The sequence below is a fragment of the Haematobia irritans genome, chromosome 1 (assembly GCF_050003625.1).
Source record: "Haematobia irritans isolate KBUSLIRL chromosome 1, ASM5000362v1, whole genome shotgun sequence".
NCBI lineage: Eukaryota > Metazoa > Arthropoda > Insecta > Diptera > Muscidae > Haematobia > Haematobia irritans.
In genome coordinates, this window is record NC_134397.1 from 25499365 (window position 1) to 25515225 (window position 15861).

Here is a 15861-nt window from a genome sequence, read left to right on the forward strand (position 1 = left end):
GTGCAGCATACAATCTAAATGGCTTCTTTATAAAATTTTGATCTTATTCTTTTTAATATCATATCCTAAAACAATAGTGGAATCTTTAATTTTTAAATAAATTTCCAATAGATAAATATTCAATTGGCATCATACCTTTCGAAGTTTATTTTCGTACTACAAATGCAAATAAAGTTTTCCCATCCCTGTTTCAGGGAAAATCTCGGACAATGTGTCCCACTGCCATCCTTTGCTTTAAATCCCCAAATTCTTCCTTCCATATAACCTCATGCATATACGTATTTGCATTTTCTTATATTCCTTGTGTTTGTTGAAATGAAAATCCCATGAAATTCTAGATAATGCCACCGTTTTATGGTATTCGTAAATGTTTCTAGCACTAAACAATCGTTTGTTCTTTACACAAATCTATGTTTATGAGATACTTTTCGCGAATTTAATGTGTTTTTGGAATAAGATGGCAATGGCAAATATTTTGATTGTTTTTATTGATATTTCATTTGAATTTCTTTTGGTTTTACAAAACAAATCGCAAGACATTAGCGTAAACCTTTCACCACTACTGTTGAATGGGCTATAACAGTTGTGGCTAACATTATTGTATTTTGTGGAGTCCATCCAACTTTGAATATCGTATTTGTAAAAATGAAATTAGAATATAAATTGTCGTTTTTGGATTTAACCATTTTTTATATACAAGGTTGCTCATATGTATTGTAACCAATTTCAGGTTTTTATCATTTTTAAATCGCTAGTCTTACAGCTGAATGATTTACTTCAGTGAAAGTCCTTCGTATTGTTGACCATCAGTTTGATCTATTGTATTCAGAAATAAAGCTATCGGCGAGGGAATTCAAGCGTGATAGTGTGATTGCTTTATATTTGGTTGAAGAGCCACAAGCGATTATAATTAGAGCCTTCCAACATTTAAATGAGCAAAAAATATTTTGCTTTTATTTTTACTGACAGTGTTGCATCGCGTCCGGAAAATGGTTAAAGAAAAAGGCAACACCATCAGAAATGATACGAAAAGAGAAGGTTAGATTTGATCGAAATCCGCGTCTTAGTGATAGAAATCAAGCTGAGCCTAAGGCGTGAAAGGATGCAACATATAATGAAAAATGAACTAAAGCCATTAAAGTTCCTAAAAGTGCATCGGTGAGCACAAAAAAAAATTAGATTGGAAAAAGCCAAGGAGGTGTTTCGTTTACACGATAGTGGTCAGTTACCGAATTTAGTGTTCTGCGATGTGAAGCCATTTCAAATTGAGCAGTTTCTGAACACGCAAAATGATCGGGGTTACTTGCCAAAGAGATCCTCTGACAATTTACAACTTCGATAGGCAACAGAGGTCAAGCGCCGCCGATGATAATGGTGTGGGCTGCCATAACTGCCAATGATCCCTACCCGCTTATTTCGTCGATCGTGGAGACAAAATAAATGCAGAAGATTATGTCCAAAAGACAGTAAGTAAGACAGCCCTGGGCAGACAAATATTTCCGCTAAAGACAGTGGATATTCTACCTGGACTCAGCTCCATCTCACTCAGCACGCATCAATCAAGAATAGCTTAAACAGAAGGTTCCTCATTTCATTTCTACTTCATAATGGGCAAATTGTATTTCTATACAAAATTTTGTCAAAATTTTATTTCTAGAAATTTATGTCAAACTATCATTTCTATAGAAATTTATGTTAAAATATCATTTCTATAGAATTTTATTTTTCAAAATTTTATTTCAATAGCAATTTTTTTTCAAAACTTTATTTCTATAGATTTTTTTTTTAAATTTTATTTCTATAGAGAATTTTTTCAAAAGTTTTATTTCTATAGAAAATTTTCTGGAAATTTTATTTCGATAGAAAATTTTCTCGAAATTTTATTTCGATAGAAAATGTTGGCAAAATTTTATTTCTTTTAAAAATTTCATTTTTGCTGAATTTTTTTTTCAAAGGTTTTATTTCTATAGAAAATTTTCTCGAAATTTTATTTCGATAGAAAATTTTGTCAAACTTTTATTTCTATAGAAAATTTTTTCAAAATTTCATTTTTGCAGAAAATTTTCTTAAAATTTTATTTCTTTAGCAAACCTTTGCAGATTTTTTTTCTACAGAAAATTTTCTCGAAATTTTATTTTGGTAGAAATTTTTCTTGAAATTTTATTTCCATAGAAAATTCTATCAAAATGTTTTCAACATTTTATTTCTCTAGAAAATTTTTTCAAAATTTTATTTCTATAGAAAATTTTGTAAAAATTTTATTTTTATGAATAATTTTTTTAAATTTTTTTAAAAGTTTATTTCTGTAGAAAAATTTGTCAAACTTTATTTCTATAGAAAATGTTTTCAAAATTTTATGTTTGTAGAAAATTTTCTCGAAATTTTATTTTGGTAGAAATTTTTCTTGAAATTTTATTTCCATAGAAAATTCTATCAAAATGTTTTCAACATTTTATTTCTCTAGAAAATTTTTTCAAAATTTTATTTCTATAGAAAATTTTGTAAAAATTTTATTTTTATGAATAATTTTTTCAATTTTTTAAAAGTTTATTTCTGTAGAAAAATTTGTCAAACTTTATTTCTATAGAAAATGTTTTCAAAATTTTATGTTTGTAGAAAATTTTTTTCAAAATTGTATTTTGTAAACAACTTTGTCAAAATTTTAATTTTGTAGAATATTTTGTACAAATTTTATTTCAAAATATTACTTTATAGAAAATTTTGTCAACATTTTTTTTTTCTATAGAAAATTTTCTCAAAATTGTATTTCTTAATTTTTTTTTTTCAAAATTTTATTTCAATAGAAAATTTTATCAAAATTTTATTTCAATAGAAAATTTTTTCAAAATTTTATTTCTATAGAAAATGTTGTCAAAATTTTATTTCTATAGAAAATTTTGTCAAAATTTTATTTCTATAGAAAATTTTGTCAAAATTTTATTTGTATGAAAAATTTTGTCAATATTTTATTTCTATAAAAAATTTTGTCAAAATTTTATTTCAATATTTTATTTCAAATTTTCTCAAAATTGTATTTCTTAAAAAATTTTTTTCAAAATTTTATTTCAATAGAAAATTTTATCAAAATTTTATTTCTATAGCACATTTTTGCAGATTCTATTTCAATAGAAGATTGAAATACCTCTTAGTTGGAGAGAAATGTTTTGCTAAATCTACCTCAAGAATTCTTCCAAATAATTAAATAGTAAAAAATTCTACCAACTATGGTACTTGTGCGTTGGACCCGTTCTAAAATTTCTATGTTGCATTTCCTCTCCATAGATGTCCACCAGAATATCTACGCGTCAATGTCAGATTTGGGCTTATTAAGCTCTCGTATATCAAGTGCGTTACCTTTGGATTCAGAAACCAATTGAAGCCCTGCAAAATACTCAATTTATTTATCTTATTGGGCAATTTTAGTTCTTCTAATGAATAGGTATAATTCTGTCTTTTCCTGGGTCCTGCCCAGTCATATACCATCCTTAGGACCCCTTCTGTTCTCCTGCAGAATGTGTTAGGATACATTCCTTGCAGAAGTATTATAACACACGGCTTCAAAATCCTCTCGTGTACATGTCCTAATTATAATTCCACCTTTTTTGGACAAAGATGATTTTCGAAATTTCTCCTTAATATTGGTAAATTCTATGACCTAAAATTTAGGTTACATAATCTTTGATATTAGGGTCATGTGTTTTTCATTGTATATAGTTTAAATTGCTTATTGTAAAAGAAAGCTATGTTATTTAAATATCACTTTTCAAGAGATCACAAATGCTTTACGACTTAATGTACATTTACGACTTTAATCATTATAAAATTTCTGATAGTTTTCCTCTGGCAATGAAAGGAAACATTTACTAGTATTCCATGGATGTTTAAGAACCTTGAAGAGCAACTGGTAATAAACCAACTGTTTGTTTGTGACAAAATACACTTAGGGTATGGCCACACTAGACAAATATTTGAACAAAAAGGAGTGTCAAACTTTCTTCTTGGAGCACATTCGAAATATCTGAATACTGCTTTTAGAAAATACTGTTATGTAATTTATCCAATATGAGATGAAAAATTGTTTGCTGGTTTTACTGTGGCGACGAATTTTGAGTTTTGTCAAATATTTGCCTAGTGTGACCATTAGCTGCTATATGGTGCATGCTCAAGGATTTATTACCATATGCGAAAAGTTTACCATACAGCATATAATGCAGGTTTGCATTAATGTTCCACGAGCATGGTTGCCGCAGTCGGTGGAATTCTACTATAAATGGTAGATTTTTTACAGATTGATAGAATTCTTGATGTTTTGGTAGATTTTTCAGAATCTTACTCTCCAACTAAGATGTACTTCAATTTTCTATTTATGGAAACACAATTTTGATAATTTTTTCTATAGAAATAAAATTTGGCAAAATTTTCCATAGAAACAAAATTTTGCAAAAATGTTCTGTAGTAATAAAATTTTACAAAAATTTTCTATAGAAATAAAATTTTGACAAAATTTTCTATAGAAATAAAATTTGGACAAAATCTATATATATAAAATTCAATTTATGTTTGTTTATTTATTTGTTTGTTTGTTTGTTTGTATGTACCGAGTTGGCTCCGAAACGGCTGAACCGATTTACTTGAAACTTTCAGAGATCGTAGGGGGCGTTCATGTGGTGAAAATAGGGTACCTCATTTTTTGACACCTGGTCGCGGAGGGGACCTCCCCTTTGTCGGACTTTTTGAAAATTGGACCAAAGTTGACCGATTTGGTTGAAGATTGGGGTTGGCATCTAGACAAAGATCCGCTACTTTTTATTTCGATATTTGGTGGCGGAGGGGGGCCTCTCCTTTGTTCGACTTTTTTTAAAATACAATGAAAAAACTAAAATTCTCTAAATTATCTGAGATTTACAGAGAACATGTGGTGAGGTTATGGAATTAATATGGGGTACCTGATGATTTCATATGCGGACGGGGAGGGGGACCTCCCCCTTGCCCAACTTTTTGAAGCTTGGAACAAAATTATGCGATTTGCTTGAAATTTTCATTGAATGTTGGGGTTGGCATGTAGACAAAAATCCGCTACATTATTTTCCGATATTTGGTCGGGGAGGGGGACCACCCCTTTGCCCAAATTTTGTTTTTTTTTTAAAGTTCAAACAAAACTAAACTCCCCCGACTGAAATTTTACAAAAAAAAAATGGGTTACGAAATTTATATCAGGTTCCTGATTTTTTAATAAAAATAAAGGGCATAGGGAGACATCCGCTTCTCTTAAGTACATACAGAGAAACAATTAAACTTTACCGAGTTACTTGAAATTTACAGAGGACTGGGGAGAGGTCGTAACCTCCGTCAACCGTAATAGTTGATACCTGATTTTGTGATATTTGGACGGAAGAGAGGCCGCCCCTTTAGGCTTATAATTTGCTTGACATTTTCTGGGACGTTTACAAAAGATACGCTTTTCGACATTTGGTCGGGGAGGAGGTCCTCCTCTAAAACTACAAAAAAATTTAAGTTTTCTTGAAATTTACAAAAGCAGTGGGGGAAGGTTATGAACGAAGAGACAACCTTCCTTGCCCCACACTTGAAGGAAAGTTTCAAGAATTTTCAGGGAAGGTTAGGGGTGTCGATATTGTATCGGGGAAAGTGACGTCCCTTTAAAACAATAGAGCAAAATTTAAACATCTCCGATCTACTTGAAATTTACAGGGACGTGGCAGGAGGTGATTAAATTTATACATAATTTTTAAATTAGTATATGATTTTTCGATATCTGGTTGGGGAAGGGGAAAATTGAAATAAACTTTATCGATTTACTTCGATAGAATTTATAGGGACCATTAAGTAGTTGCGAAATTAATATAGGGTACGTGATAGTCCGATATCAGGTCGGAGTGGAGCGAAGGTGGGGAGAGGGTTCCCTTTTGTCCGTTTTTTTTTTCATAAATTGAAAGTAGAGGGTTGTCCGTAAATGGGAACTCGGTACATAATTTTATGATTTTTGTACAGGCTTCTGCCAGACTTCTTTTTAGTCTTCATTTTAGTAAAGAGAGGGTTCCCTTTTGTCCGTTTTTTTTCTTAAGTTGAAAGTAGAGGGTTGTCCGTAAATGGGAACTCGGTACATAATTTTATGATTTTTGTACAGGCTTCTGCCAGACTTCTTTTTAGTAAAGAACTTAAATTTACATGAAATTGGCAGCCAACGTAGAGGGTGCATCATTTTCCAACATTTTAGCAAATGTTAATGTGGTAAATTTTTTTACTACTTTTGCTTTTTCCGATTTATTGTATGGGAAACAGTAATTCTTTGTATGTTATTATAATATAGTGCTTAATTTTCAGATATGTTGAGGAGAAGGATACCTTTCCTTGACAAACCCCACTTAAAATTCACAAGAAATATAGAAGATTGTCCAACTACTTGAATACAGAACATTATTAAAAAAATTTGGAGGAAAGGGTACACCCTCTCCCGCCGTATTTGTACCTATAAACGAAAAATCAAGTAGTCCGATTTGTTTAAAAGAATTGAAATCTTTTCGAATTTGTTTTCAGCACGAAGGATATAGTTGACTAAGTTAATGCAACATGTTCCTCCAAATACGCTTCGGAAGGCGCAGCGAAGCGGGCCGGGTTACGCTAGTCTTCTATAGAAATAAAATATTGACAAAATTTTCTATAGAAATAAAATTGTGACAAAATTTTCTATAGAAATAAAATTTTGACAACATTTTCTGTAGAAATAAAATTTTGACAAAATTTTTTTGTAGAAATAAAATTTTTACAAAATTTTCTATAGAAAAAAATTTTGACAAAATTTTCTATAGAAATAAAATTTTGATAAAATTTTCTATAAAAATAAAATTTTGATAAAATTTTCTATAGAAATAAAATTTTGCAAAAATTCTCGATAAAAATAAAATTTTGACAAAATTTTCTATAGAAATGAAATTTGACAAAATTTTTTATAGAAATAAAATTTTGACAAAATTATCCATAGAAACCAAATTTTGCAAAAATGTTCTGTAAAATTAAAATTTTGACAAAATTTTCTATGGAAATAAAATTTTTACAAAATTTTCTATAGAAATAAAATTTTGACAAAATTTTCTAGAGAACTAAAATTTTGACAAAATTTTCTATAGAAATAAAATTTTGACAAAACTTTCTATAGAAATAAAATATTGACAAAATTTTCTATAGAAATAAAATGTTGATAAAATTTTCTATAGAAATAAAATGTTGCAAAAATTTTCTATAAAAATAAAATTTTGACAAATTGTCTATAGAAATAAAATGTGACAAAAATTTTTATAGAAAAAAAGTTGACAAATTTTTTTATAGAAATTAAATTTTGCAAACATTTGCTATAACATAGAAATAAAATTTTGATAAAATTTTCTATAGAAATAAAATTTTGGCAACATTTTCTATAGAAATAAAATTTTGAAAAAAACTTTCTATAGAAATAAAATATTGACAAAATTTTCTATAGAAATAAAATTTTTACAAAATTTTCTAAGAAATAAAATTTTGACAAAATTTTCTATAGGAATAAAATTTTCTATAGAAATAAAATGTTGACAAGATTTTCTATAGAAATAAAATTTTGACAACATTTTCTATAGAAATAAAATTTTGACAAAATTTTGACAAAATTTTCTATAGAAATAAAATTTTGACAAAACTTTCTATAGAAATAAAATATTGACAAAATTTTCTATAGAAATAAAATTTTTACAAAATTTTCTATAGAAATAAAGTGTTGATAAAATTTTCTATAGAAATAAAATGTTGCAAAAATTTTCTATAAAAATAAAATTTTGACAAATTGTCTATAGAAATAAAATGTGACAAAAATTTTTATAGAAAAAAAAGTTGACAAATTTTTTATAGAAATAAAATTTTGCAAACATTTGCTATAACATAGAAATAAAATTTTGATAAAATTTTCTATAGAAATAAAGTTTTGACAAAATTTTCCATAGAAACAAAATTTTGCAAAAATTTTCTGTAAAATAAAAAATTTTGACCAAATTTTCTATGGAAATAAAATTTTGAATAAATTTTCTGTAGAAATAAAATTTTTACAAAATTTTCTATGAAATAAAATTTTGACAAAATTTTCTATAGAAATATAATTTTGACAAACTTCAAAATACAGTTTTTTATGTGAAGTTAAGTAGATTTCTTTAAATTTTTTTAGACAATTTTTGGCACGAGTGGCAACCATGTCCACGAGTAATCTTTATAGTTTGCCATTTTTATGTATGTTGTTTTTCCACCTTTCTGAATAGGAAAGTTAAAAAAAAACAGTATTTCTATATTTACATTGAATGGTGTATAAATAAATTAAACTTTACAGATAACGAGATGAACTCTAACATAAATGTAATCAATTTATATGAAGCAAGTTTCTGACATTCATTCTTTGGGGATATGTGGTAGCTTTTATTAATGCTTTAAAGCAACATAAAATGTGCAAAGGAAATAAAACGAAGAATTTTAACTTTGTTTTATTAAAAATTCTTCATTTTAAAGTAATTTGTTCTTAATTTTGCATAAATGACTTGTCCAGTACTTTTCTTCTTAGTGAAAGTTGCATTAGCTATTTTAAAATGTATCTATCTTGGTATTATTGGTAATGGGATAATCATGTTTTGCAAACTCATCGCAACTCATCTTCACGATCATCTATCTCGTTATCACTTTGACTAGTGCAAATGCCATCATTTACTCTATCTTACCTGTCACTATCCAGAGGACGATGCAATTGCCAGCAATGGCCACAAACAACATGAAACCAAATACTAAAGCCCATATTGTTTTCTGTTCCCATGGCAGCTCATAAGGTCGGGTGGGTGATGGAAATAGACATTCGATAAGAAAATCTCTGGAATGAAAGAAATGAAATATTGTGTGGTTATCTGTAGAATGCAATGTCCTGAAACGGAAAACCCATATCTACTAAGTTTCGATTTTAGTCCAGTATAATTGGAAAAGTTTTACAATTCAAAAATGACTTCCAGGAATACAAAATTTACTGGATGATTGCAAGAAGATTTTTCGTTCCGGTTAATGAAAAAATATAAGAAGTAAGAGGTACTTCACAAATTTAATACAGAAACACAATTTTAAAAAAAATTTTCTATAGAAATAAAATTTGGACAAAATTTTTATAGAAATAAAATTTGTATAAAATTTTCTTAGAAATAAAATTTTGGCAAAATGTTCCATAGAAATAAAATTTTGAGAACATTTTCTATAGAAATAAAATTTTAAGAAAATTGTATATAGAAATAAAATTTTAGCAAAATTTTCTTTAGAAATAAAATGTTGAGAAAATTTTTTATAGAAATAACATTTTTCAGGAAATTTACTGTAGAAATAAAATTTTGAGAAAAGTTCTATGGAATAAAAATTTGAGAAAGGTTTCTAAAGAAATAAAATTTTGGCGAAATTTTCTATAGAAATAACATTTTGACAATATTTTCTATAGAACAGTTTGACAAAATTTTCTATAGAACAGTTTGACAAAATTTTCTATAGAAAAAATGTTGAAAAAATTTTCTATAGAAAACAATTTTGACAAAATTTCTATAGAAAAAATGTTGACAAAATTTTTTATAGAAATCAATTTTCACAAAATTTTCTATTGAAATAAAATTTGGACCAAAATTCTACAGAAATAAAATTTTGACAAAGTTTTCTGTAGAACTAAAATTTTGACAACAGAATCTATAGAACTAAAATGTTGACAAATTTTTCTATAGAAATAAAATTTTGACAAAATTTTCTATGGAAATAAAATGTTAACAATATTTTCTATAGAAATAAAATTTTGACAAAATTTTCTATAGAAAAAAATGTTAACAAAATTTTCTATTGAATTAAAATTTCGACCAAATTTTCCATTGAATAAAATTTGGACAACATTTTCTATGGAAAAAAATTTTTACAAATTTTTCTGTAGAACTAAAATTTTGACAACAAAATCTGTAGAAATAATATTTTGCCAAAATTTTCTATAGAAATAAAATGTTGACAACATTTGCTATAGAAATAACATTTTGGCAAAATTTTCTATTGAAAAAAATTTTAACAAAATTTTCCATTGAAATAAAATTTGGACAAAATTTTCTATAGAAATAAAATTTGGACAAATTTTTCTATAGAAATAAAATTTGGACAAATTTTTCTATAGAAATAAAATTTGGACAAGTTTTTCTATACAAATAAAATTTGGACAAAATTTTTCGATAGAAATAAAATTTTGACAAAATTTTCGATAGAAATAAAATTTTGACAAAATTTTCTATAGAATATAGAAATAAAATTTTGACAAAATTTTCTATAGATTTTGACAAAATTTTCTATAGGAATAAAATTTGGACAAAATTTTCTATCGAAATAAAATTTTGACAAAATTTTCTATCGAAATAAAATTTTGACACAATTTTCTATGGAAATAACATTTGGACAAAATTTTCTATAGAAATAAAATTTGGACAAAATTTTCGATAGAAATAAAATTTTGACAAAATTTTCTATGGAAATAAAATTTTGACAAAATTTTCTATAGATATAAAATTTTGACAAAATTTTCTATAGAAATAAAATTTGGACAAAATTTTCGATAGAAATAAAATTTTGACAAAATTTTCTATAGAAATAAAATTTTGACAAAATTTTCTATAGAAATAAAATTTTGACAAAATTTTCTATAGAAATAAAATTTTGACAAAATTTTCTATAGAAATAAAATTTTGACAAAATTTTCTATAAAAATAAAATTTTGACAAAATTTTCTATAGATATAAAATTTTGACAAAATTTTCTATAAAAATAAAATTTGGACAAAATTTTCTATAGGAATAAAATTTTGACAAAATTTTCTATCGAAATAAAATTTTGACAAAATTTTCTATGGAAATAAAATTTTGACAAAATTTTCTATAGATATAAAATATTGACAAAATTTTCGACAGAAATAAAATTTTGACAAAATTTTCTATAGAAATAAAATTTTGACAAAGTTTTCTATAGATATAAAATTTTGACAAAAATTTCTATAGAAATAAAATTTGGACAAAATTTTCTATAGAAATAAAATTTGGACAAAATGTTCTATTGAAATAAAATTTGGACAAAATTTTCTATAAAAATAAAATTTGGACAAAATTTTCGATAGAAATAAAATTTTGACAAAATTTTCTATAGAAATAAAATTTGGACAAAATTTTCTATAGAAATAAAATTTTGAAAAAATTTTCTATAGAAATAAACTTTGGACAAAATTTTCAATAGAAATAAAATTTTGACAAAATTTTCTATAGAAATAAAATTTTGACAAAATTTTCTATTGAAATAAAATTTGGACAAAATTTTCGATAGAAATAAAATGTTGACAAAATTTTCTATAGAAATAAAATTGTGACACAATTTTTATAGAAATACATTTTTTACAATATTTTCTTTAGGAATAACATTATCATAAAATGTTCTATTGGAGTAAAATTTTGATAAATTTTTGGTATTTGTTTGGTTTTTTCTCGACTGGAAACCGTGTTTGCAACTGTATCCTATCAGACCACTTTATGGTAAGGCCTCATACAAACCGACCACCGCTACAGGTGATGTACTAACATTGTTTTCCCTCTAACCATCATGCAAAAACCGGGCCATAATCAGCCCCCAAATAACCGATTCACAAAGTTTTGACTTCTGAAGGCTCATGGAGGATATAATTTAATCCGATCCGTTTGAAATTTAACCCTCTAATTGTGGTAAGAAAATTGGTTCATATCGGTTCATAATTTTTTATAGAATCCTGATATAGAATCGGGCAGCACTCATTGATAACAATGAAGGTCATAACTTGTGGTACCACAATGAACTGAATACTTAAAGTGAGCCAAAAATTAACGGGCTACTACAGCTAACCTAAAAAAAAAAACGAAAAGTATTCTTCCTTTAGCCAATCATTTAATTTGTTTTTTGAAGAATGCAAACAGAACTCTTTCGCGCAGCTACCATTGCACATTTGCATGTTTTTTGTTTAATGTCATGGCTTTTATGTGATATTCAAGGGACAACACCATTAACAATGTTGTTGTTACCATTTCATTCTGGGATGAGTGTGAGTGCATATGTCGAGTTCCAAGCAAACTTTCAGTATTCATTTTATATAGCATCTCTTAAAACAAACAAGTTTCAGTCCCAAAGGTGGAAAAACGTCAGGTGATGTGTAGTACAAAAAATAAAGAACGATGATAAATGTTTTTGCAAACAGAAAAGAAAGGGTGAAAAAAACAAGAGAATTTTCAACGAAATGGTTTGGGTTTCGTCGTTAAAACAAATATCATTTCCATACTGACAGCATTTGGCAATAACTTAAAATGCACAGTGGGATAGATAGTTTGCTCCAAAATAATGCCAATAACCATAGTGGATTGTATTCTGGAAAAATCCATTTGCGATAAGAAATATGAAGCAATATTTTGAGCGTGTTATTTATGGTGTTTACGATGCGACGAAAAGGTGCAACATTTTCGAGATTCATTGATTTTCCATAGAAATAAAATTTTGACAACATTTTTTACAGGAATACATTTTTGACAAAATTTCTATAGAAATAAAATTTTGACAAAAATTTCTATAGAAATAAAATTTTGACAAAAATTTCTATAGAAATAAAATTTTGACAAAATGTTCTATAGAAATAAAATTTTGACAAAATTTTCTATAGAACTAAAATTTTACAAAATTTTCAATAGAAATAAAATTTTACAAAATTTTCGATAGAAATAAACTTTTGACAAAATTTTCGATAGAAATAAAATTGCGACAAAATAGAAATTAAATTTTAACAAAAATTTCCATAGAAATAAACAAATTGATAAAATTTATTATAAAAATAAAACTGTGACAAAATTTGGTATAGAAATAAAATTTTGACAAAATTTTCTATACAAATAAAATTGTGACTTAATTCTCTTTAGGTATAAAATTTTGACAAAATTTTTTATAGAAATACAGTTTTGACAAAATTTTTTATAGAAATAAAATGTTGATAACATTTTCTATAGAAATAAAAATTTGAAACCATTTTCTATAGAAATCAAATTTTGACAAAATTTTCTATTGAAATTAAATTTTGGCAAAATTTTCTATAGAAACACAATTTTGACAAAATTTTCTATAAAAATAAAATTTTGACCAAGTAAAATTTTGACAAAATTTTCTATTGAAATAACTTTTTGACAAAATTTTTTATAGAAATGAAAATTTTCCATAATTTTCTATAGAAATAAAATATTGAGAAAATTTTCTATAGTAATAAAATTTTGACAAAATTTTCCATATAACTAAAATTTTGACAAAATTTTCGATAGAAATAAAATTTTGACAAAATCTTCTATAAAAACAAGTATATACGGCCGTAAGTTCGGCCAGGCCGAATCTTATGTACCCTCCACCATGGATTGCGTAGAAACTTCTACGAAAGACTGTCATCCACAAATTTCAACTCACATGGTTGTTAAATATCATATACTACCACCACTTACCAAATTTCAATCAGATCGGATTAATTTTGCTTCTCCAAAAGGCACCGGAGGTCAAATCTGGGGATGGGGTTTATATGGGAGCTATATATAATTATGAACTGTTAGGAACCCATTCCTGCATGGTTGTTGGATACCTTATACTAACATCTCGTATCAAATATCAACCGAATGGGAACAATTTTGCTCTTCCAAGGTGCTCCGGAGGTCAAATCTGGGGATCGGTTTATATGGTGCCTATATAATTATGGACCGATATCGACCAATTTTTTCATGGGTGTTTGAGGCCATATATTAACATCACGTACCAAATTTCAACTGAATCAGATGAATTTTGGTATTCCAAGAGGCTCCGGAGTTCAAATCTGGTGATCGGTTTATATGGGGGCTATATATAATTATGAACCGATGTAGACCAATTTTTGCATGGTTGTTAGAGACCATATACTAACATCATGTACCAAATTTCAGCCGGATCGGATGAAATTTACTTCTCTTAGAGGCTCTGCAAGCCAAATCGGGGGATCGGTTTATATGGGGGCTATATATAATTATGGACCGATGTGGACCAATTTTTGCACGGTTGTTAGAGACCCTATGCTAACACCACGTACCAAATTTCAGCCGGATCGGATGAAATTTGCTTTTCTTAGAGGCATCGCAAGCCAAATTTGGGGGTCTGTTTATATGGGGGCTATACGTAAAAGTGGACCGATATGGCCCATTTGCAATACCATCCGACCTACATCAATAACAACTACTTGTGCCAAGTTTCAAGTCGATAGCTTGCTTCGTTCGGAAGTTAGCGTGATTTCAACAGACGGACGGACGGACGGACATACTCATATCGACTCAGAATTTCACCACGACCCAGAATATATATACTTTATGGGGTCTTAGAGCAATATTTCGATGTGTTACAAACGGAATGACAAAGTTAATATACCCCTCATCCTATGGTGGAGGGTATAATAAAACTGTGACAAAATTTGGTATAGAAATAAAATTTTAACAAAATTTTCTATGGAAATAAAAAAAATTGACAAAATTTTCTATAAAAATAAAACTGTGATAAAATTTGGTATAGAAATAAAATTTTGACAAAATTTTCTATAGTAATAAAATTTTGACAAAATCTTCTATAGAAATAAAATTTTGACTAAATTCTCTATAGGTATAAAATTTTAACAAAATTTTTTATAGAAATACAATTTTGACAAAATTTTCTATAGAAATAAAATTGTGATAAAATTTTCTATACAAATAAAATTTTGACAAAATTGTCTATAGAAGCACAATTTTGACAAAATTTTCTATAGGAGCACAATTTTGACAAAATTTTCTATAGGAGCACAATTTGACAACATTTTCTATAGAAATAAAATTTTCTATAGAAATAAGAATTTGAGAAAATTTTCTATGGAAATAAAATGTTGACCAAGTAAAATTTTGACAAAATTTTCTATAGAAATAATTTTTGACAAAATTTTTCCATAATTTTCTACAGAAATAAAATATTGGGAATATTTTCTATAGAAATAAAATTTTGACAAAATTTTCTATAGAAATCAAATTTTGACAAAAAAGTTATTTAGACGAATAGGAGAGTGTTCTACTTTTATATTCATTTTGCTTGTTCTTGTTTTGTTTTAATAGTGTAGTTTTCCGCTGAGTATCATGATGTAGAAATATCTTCGCACATTTAATTTATCCCAGTGTGCAATGAAAGTTTCCACTATGAAGATATTGTGCATTTATCCTACAGCACCCCTTTCGTATATGTGAATAATTTATGGTGACTTATTTTATGCTTGCTTACGCAAAAATTGATTTTCTTTATATTTTCTAATATTGCAGAGCCCATTGTTGGTAATGGCCAAGAATATACAGTTTTTGCGAAATTCAAAAATAAATTTTGAAGAGTTCTCAAAGGCAATATTTAATGGTGGAGAAACATGAGTTTTTAGAAATATGACCGGTATTAGGTTGTGATAAAGCAACATATCCGGATAACTATATGAATATATTATATATTATATTACCGCTGAATCATCTTGGTGTGGATATCAAAATCAAAATGTTATATCGTGCACTTTGTTAGTTTTGCAGAGCGTTGGTGAGAAATGACAATATTGGAGGAACCATTTTCGAAAAAAACCTCATCTTCAGTTATGAGGAAAATTTTCACCACAGAGGGTTTGATAGTATGCAGAATTTTCACATTTAGATGTATCATTATCCAAGGGTCAACTTAAAAAAAACGTGAAGGTATAATGAACTTTTTATGGACTGTATT

The 15861-nt window shown here is 27.0% G+C and overlaps 1 protein-coding gene across 1 annotated transcript in view; it reads right to left on the reverse strand.

Annotated features, from left to right (window-relative positions):
* The window catches only part of TkR86C (Tachykinin-like receptor at 86C), a 101170-nt gene that overhangs the window by 40065 nt on the left and 45244 nt on the right, over window positions 1-15861 (reverse strand). Inside the window, exon 2 of the mRNA XM_075309349.1 lies at window positions 8748-8893. Within this exon, the coding sequence (XP_075165464.1) occupies window positions 8748-8893 (146 nt within the window). The remainder of the gene's footprint in view (window positions 1-8747; window positions 8894-15861) is intronic.